Below are 16257 nucleotides of genomic sequence, written 5' to 3'. Positions count from 1 at the left end.
AGTCCCAGTAGAATTAATTTTGTGCCGTAGAACACCTAGATAAATTAGTTTTGCTTTAAATATTGAGTCCTAAAAGAGTTAAAAGAGGGAGAATATCAATCAATAATTTTTAGATTAACTACTTTATATATGACAAAACAAAATTAACTTTGGCATTATAACCCCTTCTTCTGGCATTTCAGATGAACCCCAAGTTTAAAATAAATAATTGGAGATTTAAAAACTAACCAAACATGTGCATTTGCTTCTTGATACAGAATACTAATTCATTGCTTGGTTTGTAAAAAGAAAAAATTACTTGTACATTTTGCAAAATTACAAATATGGTTCTTATTTTTAGTTATTAAAATAATTGTGCCTGAGAATTAAGACTTGTGAAAATATACAGAAATATATTTTGTAGGGTTTTTTTAAAATGGGAACACTGAAGTAGTTAATCTTTAAAATTAAGTGGAAAAATAATATCTCAGTTAATAATGTTAGATTCTCAAAATTGTATTTTAATTGATTAATTTCTCCCACGTCCACCCATTATTTCCCTTTATAAAATTGATTTCTATGGAAATATTTGTGCAGAATTAAAATCATGTCTACAGATGGCAACAAATTTAAGCTAAAACTCCCTTGTGTCTTGATGACTTTTTCTGGTTAAATGCCTACCAAAAGGTAAGTATAAGATTTATTTCCACAGGAGATGAAATCAGGCTTTTAACCTGGCCAATTGCCCATATAAACAATCTTCAATGTTATTTGGTCATCATTCGGTAATTAAAATGGCAAATCGCAACCATGCTGAATTTACATCCATGTGCCGAAAAGTTATTTAGCAGATAACTAGAGATAGAGGAAATGTCTCTTTAACAGATTCTTTTAAGAATACATCTACAGGAAGCATCCGGCTTTCAACAGTCATAAAAAACAAGAAGCAGTTGAACAGTGGCACCCAGAGGTGAAAAGTATATTACTTGTAGAGATTTATACGGTTAACCGTTGTCTGGTTTTTAGACATCCTTCTCGTCACCTCCAGATATTTTTACTAGTAATGTACCAGAAATCATTTTTTCTGAGTTACATACTGAAATACCATAGTTTAATGAAGAAAAATTAATGTCTTCACTTTCAAAAAGTACTTTACTTCTGGATTACAAGGCATATCAATCCCTCCCTCAAAACAATAAGCTAACCAACTAAACACCAGGCAAAATACTTTCCAGAATTGAGTTTAAAGCCTACTTGTCTGCTTCTAGCCTAACGAACATTATTAACAAAAACATTTTTTTAAGAAATAGTTCTGTTGATTGCTATACAATTTCCATATACCCCATATTATGTGTTTTTCTAAAAACATTTCTTTGAACTATTGTGTAGCCCTGAACCCAAATTATAAGTCTGAAGAGATGTTAAGAATTTTCTATTGAACCCTTCCATTATCGTGACAGCAAAAGATGGGGACGGAATAAGAGCTGGGCGAATTTGAGCAAAGGAAATAAGAGTACTGTTTTATTCCACAGGAACTTTAAAAATAACAGAATCTCTTTTGACCAAAATTAAAACGAACCTACAATTCCTTTAATTAACAAAGCTCCAAACCTTTTAACCTGCCAACTCGCAGCTGCATGAAGCATTTGACTGGTGCTGAGTTCCTAAACTAACTGCAGGAAAAAACATCCCCTCCTGAGTATAATCACCTTCAGGAGCCCCAAATAAACCTCAGTTTCTGGGGCCAGAGTAGGTCAGTTTTTTTAAGAGCCTCAGAATAGTCTTATTTCTGCTCTTGAGCCGAATGCATTATGTGTCCTTTAGCAGAGAGGGTTTTCGCCGCTGGTTCTGCCTAACCCATCGCCGATTTTCAGCTATTAACTGTGTTTCCATTACCTTTTGTCAGATGTTTTCTCCAAGATTCCACTGCTTCTTTTTAATCACCTAAGAAGCCACACTGATGTGACAAGCTCCAGAACGAGGCTCATTCTTTCTGATCTGCATCTTAAGCCTAATGATGAGAAATGGGCTCCCATAAACTTGAAAGAGGCAAGGAAATGCTGCCAAAGTCATTATCCACTACTCTGAATTGGAAAGAAGAGATGTGTCCCTTTCCAGAAGAATCTTAATAAAGTATAAAATAATTCTACAAAGCCTTCAGCCTTTCATTTGTGAAATAAAGGCAATTGCCCAGTGTCATTCAAAAGAAAAACAAAACACGTCATCTCCTAATATGTGAAATCTACATCAGAATATACCCTCGATTTTTGCATCTGGAGTGTTCAGTTGTTGACAGAAAAGGCAGAGGATCATGCATGCATGAAAGCTAATATTAAGATCTCTCCTTTTCCCTGTCCATCTTCTTGTCCCTTTTCCCGTTCCCCACAAACAGCAGTGTCGTGGCCTAAATCAGTATTTTGGCTTTAAGAGTAGCTACTATGTTTAAAAAAAAAAAAAAAAGAGTAGCTACTATGTAGCTTCTAAGTCGCCAGCAAGCCATTTGCCCCCGAACAGGCTGTGAACTGCAGCTAAATAAACGTCCGTCTGCCCGCTGCCTGGGGCTAAGTCTGCTGCTGCGAAATGGCAGGCGTTCTCGACTCAAAACCACAACGTCGTTGCCCGTACTTGGTGATTCCATTACAATAACAGTGTGAACGGGCTTAGGGCATTTTGGCTTACAGCATTTGGAGCAGATCTTTAGGAAGCTGTTGCACACGGACCTTACTGATCTCTCCAGCCGTTCTTAGAAAATCCACCGCTGTTCCCAGGACCTGCGCCCCGCGGAGGCAGGACGCGGCGGTAGATCTGGGCGCCATCTAGTGGACTCCACGGACCTAGGGGAGTCGGCAAGAGATTGGGGAGCTGTGTGAGATTCTGGGAACAATCCCTACTGCCTCCCTGTTTAAAAAAAAAAAAAATGTTTTGCCTCAAACGACAATCGAAGCAGTGGGGAAGGAGGTTTATCTAAAAACAAAGGGAAAGAAGAATATATATTAACTCAAATGACTTTTGAAGGAATTTCATCCCTGGTTTTTCAATACGAATTTTTAAGTCTCTGAAATGTCAAACGTGTTTCACTATTTATATATTTATTATAAGAAGGAAAATACGAAAAGTTTATTTTGCCCAAATATTACCATTTTCTCTTTCCTATAATCTGTCAAAATGGATACTGTAAGATTATGTTTTACTTTAAGTATCTGTGATTCAATAGGGCAATCCAAATGAAACTGAATCCTTATTTTTCCTAACATCTAATAAATATATGCATGTTAAAGATGCTTCTTATAAAATACTCCACCAACTATTTCTCTCTTCCTCCCCCAATACCGTCTGCTCCTAACATTTCCCAAAAGAGATGGTCTTTGCACACACGTACCTTCTGGGAGAAAGGCCTTCAACTTTCTTCTTGGCCACGTTATGTTCGTTAGTATAAAATCAAATTCAAAAGACAACTCCTGGGAAGCTGCACCCCTGGCTGATCCACGATTACTTTTTACTTTATGTTACCAATCATGTCTTTGTTTTTTATCAAAGTATAATTGCCATACAGTGTTATATTAGCTTCTGCTGTATTGTCGAATCACACGGTGACTCGACAATTCTATACATCATGCAGGGCTCACCACAACAAGTGTACTCACCATCTGTCCCCATATGTGATTACAGTATTATTGATTATGCCCTATGCTGTTCTTTTCAAATTTTTTTTACTGAACTATAATTAACATACAGTGTTACATTAGTTTCAGGTACACGACATCCCAACATGTCATATTGAACAGTTGCCCCTTGTCTGTGATTCCCTAATTGCTTATCTCCACAAATAGTACTTTAGTACAACTCAGCCTCTGCGACAGTCCAGGAGCCTATTAAATGCTGAATACATAGCCATGACATTAAGTAGATGACTGGCTCTGTTAAGATCTGTTAATAAATACTCTAGTATTTATTATAAATACATCAACAACAACAGCTAACTTCATTGACCCTTACTAAATTTAGCAGGCCTTGTAAGTACTCATAATTTTCTTATTGGGTGATGACAACAGCCTTATGAAATAAGTACTACTACCATCTCTATTGTATAGTTCAGGAGAGCCAAGTCTGAAAGGTTAAGAGATTCACCCTGCTGACATGGGGAGTAAGAGGTAGAGCAGGAACCTGATTTCAGCCTGCCTCCAGAGCCTGGACTCAGAACCACTGTGCTACACTCTGTCTGTCTTCTATGTTGTTATTAAATATATAATACACTCTGATCTTATTACTGGTTGTATTATATTTCAACGATTCGTGTCACACAAGCTAAATAGTTATCATTTTATCCCATGTAAAACCAGTTATTTTAGATAGCTGCTAAAATTATTCAAGTTGTTCATATTTTTTACCATGTTTGTTCTTCAAAGAATGAGCTTACTATAATTAAAAGACTTGTACAGAGGAAGGAAAAGAAATTACTTTGCTGATCAAAGGACTGATGTAGGAAAATATGCAAGCTGACTGCGTTCAGCTAAGATTGCAACAATGAAGTGGAAAAGCTAGGGGAAATGGGGGATCTGGTAATAACTCTTTCTTTGTTTTTTCAGTTCACCTGACCTCTTTAAACATTCTAATTTAGAAATGCTCCTCACAGTCCTCGGGCTTGGCCTCATGAGTAAGCAAATCAGGAACCCAACAGCAGCCACCTGTGGGGTTTCATTTCAAGAAAATTAGAGTTCCCAACCCCCTAAAATATTTGAGGATATTTAAAATCGCATTCTTAGAGCATCTTGCCTTTCTTGCCTTTGACTTAACTGAAAAAGGGACAACATTGGTCATAATCACTCAAAACTGGAAATAACCCACATGTCCCTAGACAATCAAACAGATAATATGGTAAATTCATACAATCAAATATTATTCAGCATTGAAAATGAATGCACTAATGTCACATACAACACAAAATATAATTTTTTATAAACATAATTTTTATTTTTAGATTTTATTTATTTGACAGAGACACAGTGAGAGAGGGGATGAGAGCGGGGGTGTGGGAGAGGGAGAAGCAGCCTTCCTGCTGAAATAGGGAGTTTGATGTGGGGCTCAATATTAGGACTCTGCGATAGTGACCTGAGCCAAAGGCAGATGCTTAACGACTAAGCTACCCAAGCGCCCCAAACACTGTATTTTTTAAAGTCTGTTTTATTTTAAGTAAACTCTATCCCCAACATGGGGCTCATGAACTCATGACTCCAAGATCAAGTCACGTGTTCTACCAAATGAGGTCAGGCACCCCAACACAAAATACAATTTTGAGCAAAAGCAGCAAGCCTCAGAACACATACAATTCTCCCTGCATCAAGTGCCCATGAAGGCACAACTAAACTATTGTTTAGGGCTGCATAAGTCAGATTGGGAAACTATTGAGACACCAAAGCTGGGCTAGTGGCAGCCTCAGAGAAGAAGGAATAACAGGAAGGGAGACAGACAATTTCTGGAGGTCTGGTAATGCTCCCTCAAACTGTACGCTCATGTCATGTTTCTATTTGTAAGTTATAGTTCACAATAAAAAATGTAAAATAAGCACATCTAATGCTCATTCCAAAAATGCATCAGGAAAAAGAACACATTAAGCTTTACTCATCATTTATGTAGATGTGCAGGGAGAGGGGAAAAGAGCAGGCATGAAGACTCCCAAATTCTAGAAGACAGAAGTAGCAGACAGACCTGGATTTGAACTAGGGGCTGCTACTTGCCAACTATGGGCCTTGGGCTGTTGTATAAGCCTCTCAAACTCTGTGCTCTCTCCACCTATGAAACGAGATCACAGTAGGGCCTCTCACAGGGTCATTATGAAGCTCCCATTATGAGGCTGGCTCTCATTAATCGCCTGATGGGTTTTTTTGTTTGTTTTTTCTTTCTCTGAGATTGGGGATAGAGGAGGAAATCTCACAGGGAGTAGAAAAGGAGAAAAACTCAAGAAACTGCACTCGTTATATTTCCTTTCCACTCAGCCCTGGGTGATTCCTCAGCCCCACCAGCTTCAAGAACCACTCAGTTGAGACGGCTCTAGTAAGAGTCACCAGGGACCTACTTGGAACCCAACAAACATATTTTCTTGACATCACTGGACACTGTCCTTGAGCTGTCCTCTTCTCACCAAACCCCTGACACGTGTCAGGCCTTTGTCATTTCTCTCCTGTCCTCTCCCAGCCACCTACCTGGTCCTCTCTGTTGTGACCCTCCCCCAATTCTTTCCCACACTTTAGCCAGAGGGCTTATCCTAACTGGTAGATCTCATCATGCCTCTTCCCTTGAGCCCTCATATGAACCTCTATAATCCTCAGCGCTGGAGAACCTGGTCTGTCTGCCCATCTGCAGGCTCATCTACTGCTAAGCTAACCCACCCAAATTCCTTTGGACCTTCTTGCCTTTCTCCCACCTGCTCTCTCTACTGGAAAGCCCCCCCCCCCCAACCTCACACTTCACTATATTGTCTGCCTCACTTGTCAATCTTCAAAACTCAGGACAAGTCTCCCTTCCAGGTACCACTCACCTTTTTCTAGATTACATACCTTCTTTTGTCATTGGTACAATTCCTGATCATTCTTAAGTTATTGCACTATTTGTATAATGGTCTATATTCTTTTTTTTTTTTAAGATTTTATTTATTTATTTGACAGAGAGAAATCACAAGTACACTGAGAGGCAGGCAGAGAGAGAGAGAGAGGGAAGCAGGCTCCCTGCTGAGCAGAGATCCCGATGCGGGACTCGATCCCAGGACCCTGAGATCATGACCTGAGCCGAAGGCAGCGGCCTAACCCACTGAGCCACCCAGGCGCCCAATGGTCTATATTCTTATAAGGCTGTATACACTCTTCAAAAGTGGACACTGTTTCTTACCCACTTTGGTACACCATCACCCATCACAGTGACCAACAAAATCCTGCTTAAGTGAATTAATAAATTGGGCAAATAATCGATGCTCACCTCACAGTATTACAGGACTGCACGGCTCTCTCTTCTATTATAATCTCTCTCTCTCTTTCTTTCTACAAGGGAAGAGAGTAATGTGCCATATTCTTGGCCCTTAAACCCTGTCTTCCAGCATTTCCTGGTCTTGTCATAATTATTATGCTTTTCCACCTGATATTTAACCAATCAAAAACTTTACAAGTAAGGGGCGCCTGGGTAGCTCAGTGGGTTAAGCCGCTGCCTTCGGCTCAGGTCATGATCTCATGGTCCTGGGATCGAGTCCCATATCGGGCTCTCTGCTCAGCAGGGAACCTGCTTCCCTCTCTCTCTCTGCCTGCCTCTCTGCCTACTTGTGATCTCTCTCTGTCAAATAAATAAATAAAATCATTAAAAAAAAAAAAAAAACTTTACAAGTAAATTAAAGCTGTCTGATCTTGTTCAATGTACTATGGGTATAAATGGACAGCCATGGGTTAAAATCCTAGCTCAACCAGTAACTAGCTCTGGGACCTTAAATAAATCATCCATCCCAAGTTTGTTTTTCACTCTAAAGTGAGGGTAAAAATATCTACCCTCCCTGACTTGTGAGGCTAATGAACTAATGTACATAAAGCACTTAGCACATTGCCTAACACAAATAACTATGCAATAAGCATTATTTATTATTATTATTATTAATGCACAATTACGACACTTGTGCACTTTGCAAACTTAAATTTGTTAACCATTCATTATAGTGCTCTCTACTTTTCAAAACTGAGGGTCACCTGAGTTTTAAATGAAGGCCTTGGGCTACTGGGTGGCTCAGTGGGTTAAGCCTCTGCCTTTTGCTCAGGTCATGGTCTCAGGGTCCTGGGCTCAAGCCCCGCATCAGGCTCTCTGCTCAGGAAAAATTTTATAACTGAAAAAATATCAGAAGTATGGAAAGTTAAATGAATATATAAATAGGTTCCACTCAACAAATGCTGGAATTTTCACTGTGGAATCAACATTGTTTATTAAATACACATTAATCATATACATTATTCACTGGTGAAATATGCCTTAAAGTATATAAAATGAAAAACGCAATACCACAAGCTTAAACTGCTATTGCTGTTTTCTGTGCTTCATATTGTAATTCAAATCTGGTTAAGTGATAGTTTTGAAGAACACAGTAAGAACAGAAAAATAAAAATGAAAGGAAACAAAATTCATTAGCTAGAACTGTATGAGGAGACATGCATGGCCTTTGGAAATACGAAGACAATAACTTTGGAATTTATTCCTGATCTCTATTTATATTAGAGGGATATTATATATTTGTATTTTTAAAAATCACTCATCTAAAAGTGAAGGATCTGTTTGTTTTATCTATGAAACTTACTTTCTCTCTCCCAATTGCCCCCAAAAAAGGAAAATCAAACATGAGCCACTTTATTCAAAAAGAAGAATCTCATGACAATAGGATTATTATGACAAGCATTTCCCATACTTTATTCTTCATGCCCAGAATGACATTGGTAAGATAAGACATTTTAAAAGTCAATAGCACTTATTTTGAAGTTTAAACTATCATGTAAAAAAAAAGTCATTTCCTTAAACAGGAAATGTATTAATAATGGCACAAAAGACAGTACCAGTCACACTATAGAGTACAATGTTGCCCTTCAAAAAGAAAATAATATCCTTATCCTCAAAGGGTAGTAATTCTTGAACAGAGTTGTTTAAAAAATAAATAGAGGGGGAAATCTTGACCCCCCCTCATCTCACATTCACATATATTTTGTTGAATTCTGATCATGTGTTTTAACTAAAGATTTAAGCTGAAGCCATCTAAAATTTAAAGTTGCAACAATATTCTCCAGTTCTTACCAATCAAATAAGTTCTCTTTGCTTTATATATAAATTTTTATACCAATATTTGCAAAATGATCGTATTTTTGCAGCTAGTCCATTCTGTTAGCATTACACCCCAGAAAGCTCTGCGAAGAATGACTTACTAAAATACATTTTTAGAGACTCCTAAGGCCTTTAAATTTATAGAATAAAAATTTAAGATGAAAGCATTTGGGTTATTGTTTAACTTGTATTTTATTTCCTATTACTTCAGATTAGATAGTATTGGGGGGCGGGATTCCAAGAAATGTAATTATGCATGGATTCAAAGTCTTGAGTTGTCGCAAACAGTAGATTTTAATTTCCTATTAGCTAAAAATACAACCTTACATTCTGTTTCAATTCACTGCCTATCTCAATTTATTGAAGATTTCTTAAAATTTATTTATTTTAGAGGGCATGGTGGGACAGAGCAGAAGAGGGACAAGCAGACTCGTACTGAGTGGGTAGCCCACAAGTGTTTTGATTCCACAAACCTGAGCCAAAACCAAGAGTCAGCCACTTTAACTGACTTGAGCCCCTCTGCCTAACTCATTCTACCAACAGGTCAGATTTTCCTACTCTTGGATTGAGGCAGTTCATTGAGTCAGCATGTTTGTATGTAAACATTACAGAAAAATTGTTAACCCCAAGCAAGTCCCGTATTCTCTAGGGTCTGGATTTAAATTGGGTTCTGGAAACAAACTGCTCTTTACTTGCTAAAACTAACTTTCTAAGATGGGACACTCCTGAGCTTCCAAAATTGTTGGTTTGCTCTTGAATCGAGATGTAGATTACACTCCTGAAAATAACTTTTTACTAAAAACTGGTTCGAGGAGTGATCCAGAAATAGTAATTCTTGGGGCACCTGGGTAGCTAAGTTGGTTAAGTGTCTGCCTTTGGCTTGGGTTCTGATCTCAGGGCCCTGGGACTGAGCCCTCCTGGGATGAGCCCCACATCAGGCTCCTGCTCAGCAGAAGTTCCCTTCTCCCTCTCCCCCTGCCCCTCTCCCACCCCACCCATCCCCCTGAGCACTCTCTCTCATAGATAAATAAAATCTTTTTAAAAAATAATAAAAATAATACAAGAAAATAAATAAAAAGAAAAAAGACTTATTCTTAAAGTCTCGTTTTTATGAGCAAAGAGGAACAGTTTGGGCTTGGTAATAGAAACAGCAAGGAGGGGATTTTATTTTTGCATAAAACTGGAGGTTGCATAAATACACGAACATGAAGACACATCTTTTTAATGTGAATTACCTGAAAGTTGATTTTAACCAAAAGATGAGCTAGAGAAAACACAGTAAGATCAAATCTGCCTCGCTAATAGACGGATTTGTTTGAGCTGAGCTTGGGGGGCCGGGAAGGGGGTAGGCGGGGTTTGGCAGAATCACTCCAATTGGTTGATTTAGTAAAAATTAAGAAATATACTCCTGAGCACATCATGGATGTAGGATGACTCACTCTTCCACTGTTTCTTGAACTGTTTTATGAGCAAAGATGCCTGTTACTTTGGTATGATTTGAAGGACTTTAAGGAATCTAGGATTTCCTCATCCATTCAAAAGACAAACAGACCCCAAATGAGAATTCTTTTTCTGTCCCAAAATATCTTCCTTACTAATGTGTAAAATTTCACCACCATTTTATTAAAGTAAATAAAAGAGCAAGTCTGTATATTTTAAGAAGACAGAGGCTATAACTATCTCACAGTTCTGTCCCCAGGATGAGATTCATGCCTGCCACAGAGGCTAATCAACAAATATCTATCTGTTGAATGAACACATTTCCTGACACTTTTATGCAAAGGAGAATTTTTTAATGTTGTTTGCTTTTTTTTAATCAATTTTTTTCCAATCCATAAATGCTAGAAATTACCGAAACTTTAAGAAATTATTGAAAGGCAAGAGAAGGGAGAATTTGAGAGTAAATAAAGTATACTTATTCTTTCAAAATAATGGAAATGATGGCAAATGTCTGATGTTTAACAATTTTTTTTTTGGTCAACCTAGCTACAATCTAATAAATGAAAAAGGAAAGAATGCGTTGTCTTTTAATATATGGATTTAGTTACTAATCACTGGAGTACATTCTTTACCATCAGAATTTTGTGACCCCAAAATCAGTGGGTGGTAGTGTGTCCTTGTCTTCATAATTCCTATGAATCCTAACTCTAACCTTATTTAATTAAACAGTTGGGGTGAGAGTGGTGGGTTAACTGACAAATAATTCTAGTGCACAGATTTCTCACCAGCCCCTTCATGCTCTCAGATCCCACAGTAATAATATTTACTGTTGGGACTGAGCATTAACACACTAAAGAAGAACAAATAACTGATGCTGGAGACCTCTTTTTTTTTTTTTTTTTTTTTTTTTTTTTTTTTAGATAATTTTAATCTTTATGAAAATTCTTATGTGAACAAAGTCGTTCCCCCACACCCTCAAGGGCCTGTGGGCCTGGGTTAATCTGCATAGTCTGTAACCTTAAGTCTGGGTAAAGTGTTGGTATAAGTCAAATGCAGGGCTGTGTACTGTCGTATTATGCCAACTACTGGATTACCTTTTAAAGAGGGAAAAAATATATGGCACGTTTCATTTCAACACTCGAAAGAAAAGGCAATTGGGGGATGTTAAATTCAGAAAGGAAAATTGTTTCGTTGCATCTTTGTTAACAATTTGGAAGCATCCATTGTATTACTTCTGCAGTGGTATTGAGCTAGTTTTATTAAGGCAAATTTATAGCAATGTTAGAAATTAATACCACTCTTATTTCCTCCACTGCCTGACTTTATTGAATGCCATGGGGCATATTAATCAGTAAAGCCAAGTAGTGCATGAAATAAAAGTATAAATTAACCTGTAACATGAATGTAAAAGGGGCTTAATAAAATAGAAATAAATAACACTTTAATGATAATCAACCTGCCCTGTCTGAGCCAAGCAAAAATTGTGATAATGCCAAACACGGGGTCTAAAGAGCCCTATATATTTTTGTAAAGTTAGATGGAACCGAGCATTGACACAGAAGTCAAAGTAGATCATTATGGCTATATAAACCACAAATGATATGTTGCAGGAATCCTGGTACTATTAGTCCAATAGACAAACATATGCAATGCATTAAGAGAGTTTGAACACGGAGCAGCTAACTGTTCAAATTTTCCACTTTTTTACCACCCTGAACGTGCCCAGTCTCACCTAAGTTCCCACTTTGGGTGAGGTAATTTAGAAAAACATGATTGTCTTACTGGGCTCCCTCAGCCAATATATTCTGGCATTTTTTTAAAGTATAATATATGCTTTTTAAATTTATTGATGTAAACTGTATTTTCTTCAAATTTTTATATAAACTGTATTTGCCTCAATTTTTTAAAAAATATATTTTACTAAAATTTTAAAGATCTTTGTCTACAATTTAGAGTCACTTTTGCTACTTTAATGTTACTGTACCTTTTCTCATTCTTTCTGGATCAAGTAAAAGACACTATTGATAACAATACCAATATAGCATATGCTATAGCAACATATATAACTGGATGACACTCTGTTTCCCTCCCAAAAGGGTTTGCTGTGAGTATATAATTGAAGCAAAATAGGACCACAGTGTAAGACACCTACAAAATGAAATTCAAAGCTTCTTTGAAACAAATAGCCATAGGGGGCACTTGGGTGGCTCAGTCAGTTAAACGTCCAGTTCTTGATTTTGGCTCAGGTCATGATCTCGGGGTCCTGGGATCTTGCCTATGTAGGGTTCCCTGCTCAGCAGGGGGTCTGCTTCTTCCTCTTCCTTTGCCCTCCTCCTGCTCATTCTCACTCTCTCTCAAAAAATAAATTAAATAATTTTTAAAATAACCAGAGAATAATACCATCAGCGCTTCACAGAGAACCAACAGAGCCATAAGCTTCAGTCTAATCTCTCAATCTACATTTACATATGCAACCAAAAAGACAACATGGGGGCTAAGGGTCGGGCTTGTAACACCTGTTATTTTTATAAGTATCCATTAACCTTACCAGGTTGATGAAAGAACAAAATAATATGTTGATATCTGGAATAACAAAACATGCTCTCCCCAAATGCAAGATGCTATTATTAATATTCATGGAAAGAAAATATTCACACACAGCTCTACTCAGACTTGTTCTCCTGGATTTCAGCACGGACTCTAATAATCAAGGAAGATGATATAAAAACACTTTACGTCATATGCTAAAATTATGTGAACAGAAACTTTATTTTTTTGAAGATTTTATTTATTTGAGAGCGAGCGAGGACAGGCAGGGGGAGGGGCAGACAGAGAGGGAGAAGCCAACTCCCCACTGAGTAGGGAGCCCAACTTGGAGCTCCATCCCAGGACTCTGGGATCATGACCTGAGCTGAAGACACACGTTTAACCGACTGAGCCACCCAGGAGCCCAAAACAATAACTTTAAATTATAACTTCTTTTTGCTTTCTAATGCTAACGCTAAATCAGTTTGATTAAATCTTCAAGGATCCTATTCCCTGTCACCAAATCAATCTCCCTGGAATATTATTCCTCTGAGTATGTCTCCCTCTAAAACCCTTCCTGGCTCCCTCTGCTTCCAGAATAAAGTTCTAACTCCTTAGCTGCACATCAAAATTTCATGATAACGCTCAATTCCTTGTAGGTAGCCAAGGTTCCTATGCTCTGGTCTGTGACCCTTTCCAACTATGACCCTCTTGCCTGAAGTGTCTTTCCCTCTCACTACAGCTACCTGCTACAACCCCACCATCATCCCCACGACGTTCTTCCCAAACTTCAAAGCTCTGCTCAAATGCTACTCTTCCTAAACTTTTCTGATCACTCTGATTGCATTTTTTAAAAAATTTCAGTGTGAAGGGAACCAGAAATGTGGATCCACAGAATTACTGATCCATCATAGAATTTTAAATCTTAAAGTCTATTGGCAAAAAAAAGATAGAAAGAAAGGAAAAAGAAAAAAAGAAATGAAATGAAAAAAAGAAAAAATTAATTATTTTTTAAAAATTACATGTATTGTACCAACATTCAGTATTCCCATCAATGTACAGTTGATGCTCAGTTTTAAGCTATTTCTTTTTCTTTAGGGTTTTATTTATTTATTTGACACAGAGAGATCACAAGTAGGCAGAGAAGCAGGCTGGGGGTGGGGAGCAGGCTCGATCCCAGGACCCTGAGATCATGACCTGAGCTGAAGGCAGAGGCTTTACCCCACTGAGCCACCCAGGCACCCCAGTTTTAAGCTATTTCTTAAGAAATTCAAAAATTATTCAATACGAATTGTTTAAATTTACAAACCCCTTTTAACATCACAATGAAACGTCATGCTGTGAGGGGGCTTTTCTGATAGCACGGGCAAAATCACCAATGCAGGTATGTGAGTATCACTCTAGGGTTCCTTCCCCTCCAATAGAGCAGAATAATCGAGGAGGGACTCCAGTATATAGAACGCATGCCTAGACATTACAGTGGCTTATTTAGAGAGCAAAAAAGCATTCAGATATTCTGAATTACTTTATGGTAGTGAAAACCTACTGACCCAAGGATCTCATCAAGAATAAGAAAACAATATTAAAGGCCACTGCGCTTTTGCATTTTATTAACTTCAAAATGGAAAATTAAGTCTGGGTCATATTAGAATACCAAGCAATTGTGGTAGGACCTCCCCCACTATTACAGTCTCAAAAATATGTCAGTTGGTATATTTTAATTTTTACACTTTATTTCAGGGAAAAAAAAATAATAAAAGGTGTAAAGTGTAAATGCCAGAGAATAGCCACAAGAAATTATATAGGGATTTTTAGCTGATTTCATTTTCTGATAAATAAAATTCAGAACAAGTTTTTCCCTAGGTTAAAAGGCAGGGAAGAAAATCCCTACTGCCAGATTGTTACCTATCAATTATTCTTAGTGCTATCCTAATAATTTCATATAATTAAAGAATAAAAATTGATCCTCTGTGACTTAAAATTATAATAGTCTGGCACATGGTGATTATCTGAATTCTAAACATCTATGTTATAAATGTGCATAGACTGTAAACATCTCTGTTATAACTGTAAAACAACAACTATAATAATTATTATAATAATCCTTCAGTCAGAGAAACTGCAGAGCATAAAACAGTATGGGCTCCCCCTGCTGTTTCTACTGCTAAACTTAACTAACATTTCCGGTTGCCAGGGCTTGGTGCCCTGATTTTAAGGCTGATTCATAAACAAAGGGTAAACAAAACAAAATTAAAATGCCATTCTATCAATAAATCAGTAGGTCCAGGCGGGGAAAGAGAAGTGAGCTTGTCAGTGCATTTCGTGTAATAAAGAAGCAGGTACGTGAAGGTAAGCATTGCCTGGAATTCCAAAAGCTACGCTAATGAGCTTCTGGGGAGCATCAGGACTGTCCTGCCCCTGCATTTAGATAAAGAAGTTTGTAAGTCGGACTTGCCATGGAACTTCGTCAAGCCTGAAAAATCACATAACGCCCCTCGGCCAGGTGGACACGGCGCCGCCATCTTGACTCTCTGCGAGCGGGACACGTCGACCAGCCCAAGCCTGACAGGGTACACTAAGGAGATTATTTTGGAGAAGTCCTAATGACATTGAACAGGAGGCTAGCTTAACATCTTGTCCAAGTGAGATCCCAGGCCTCCTCCGTGATGGTTGCTTGGAGTTCTGTAGGCTAATGAGGGGAACCATCTGTAGCATTTTGCTGGCAGATGCGTCCCCTCCTCATACTGTGCCAGAGTCTCCTAATGAGGAGGTCTGTAGAGGGCCCCGGTACCACTCTGTGAGGGACGACTGCGCTATTTAGGAACCGTGCAATCTAGAAGCCAGACCAAAATTTGATTATTTGTACATAGGCGTTTTGGTATGCCTTGTCTTTTTGAATGTGAACCTCTGAATGTGTGACTGTATTTACGTTTGGTTTTATGTTGCTACATTCAAGAACACCACCTACCAGTAAAAATGATATCCTATGTTTAATTCTTTTGTAAAAACTTTATAGACTATTTCAAGTGAAAGGAGAATCCAAATTGAGTGAACCGGTTATAAATAGTGATAACTATTTCAAAATCATCAGAGAGGTCTCCAAAGAGGAAAAAATATATATATACACACTCAGGTATATTCCTTATTCCTTCAAATGTGTTTATTTTGCAATGTAGAGTTAATGTCTAACTTTATAATATCAAAAAGTAATAAGAAATCAAACCCAAATGATAAATCTTAAATTCTTCATGAGTAAATTTCAAATTATGATGGAAAGACATTTCAAAGCATTTACTTGGCAGCATATGGGAAATTACATAAGGATTATAGTAGGCATCAAAATATTTTAAAGCGACCATTAAACCGTTTTAAAGATAGACCTAATCACAAACTCAGCGTTTAAAATAAGTAGTTACATACTACAAAATTGTTTTAAGTGAACATAAATTATCTTACTGTAATTCCCCAAATTTTATA

General features: G+C 37.6%; 1 protein-coding gene across 2 annotated transcripts in view; it reads right to left on the bottom strand.

The window, feature by feature from the left end:
• The window catches only part of LOC309843728 (uncharacterized protein), a gene marked incomplete at its 5' end in the record, with an annotated part of 94673 nt that overhangs the window by 32911 nt on the left and 45505 nt on the right, over positions 1 to 16257 (bottom strand). Inside the window, one exon of one of the 2 annotated variants that reach the window (XR_014300313.1) lies at positions 2700 to 2813. Coding sequence is in view for 1 of the 2 variants with exons in the window: in XM_082689414.1 (XP_082545540.1) it covers positions 2723 to 2813 (91 nt within the window). Of the gene's footprint in view, positions 1 to 2698; positions 2814 to 16257 lie in introns of those variants that run through there. The other variant, XM_082689414.1, reaches the window with a different exon arrangement.

Source organism: Mustela nivalis (genome assembly GCF_964662115.1).
Source record: "Mustela nivalis genome assembly, chromosome: 11".
Taxonomy (NCBI): Eukaryota; Metazoa; Chordata; class Mammalia; order Carnivora; family Mustelidae; genus Mustela; species Mustela nivalis.
The sequence above is the reverse complement of the archived record's forward strand: the minus strand, read 5'-3'. Positions and strand labels throughout refer to the sequence as shown.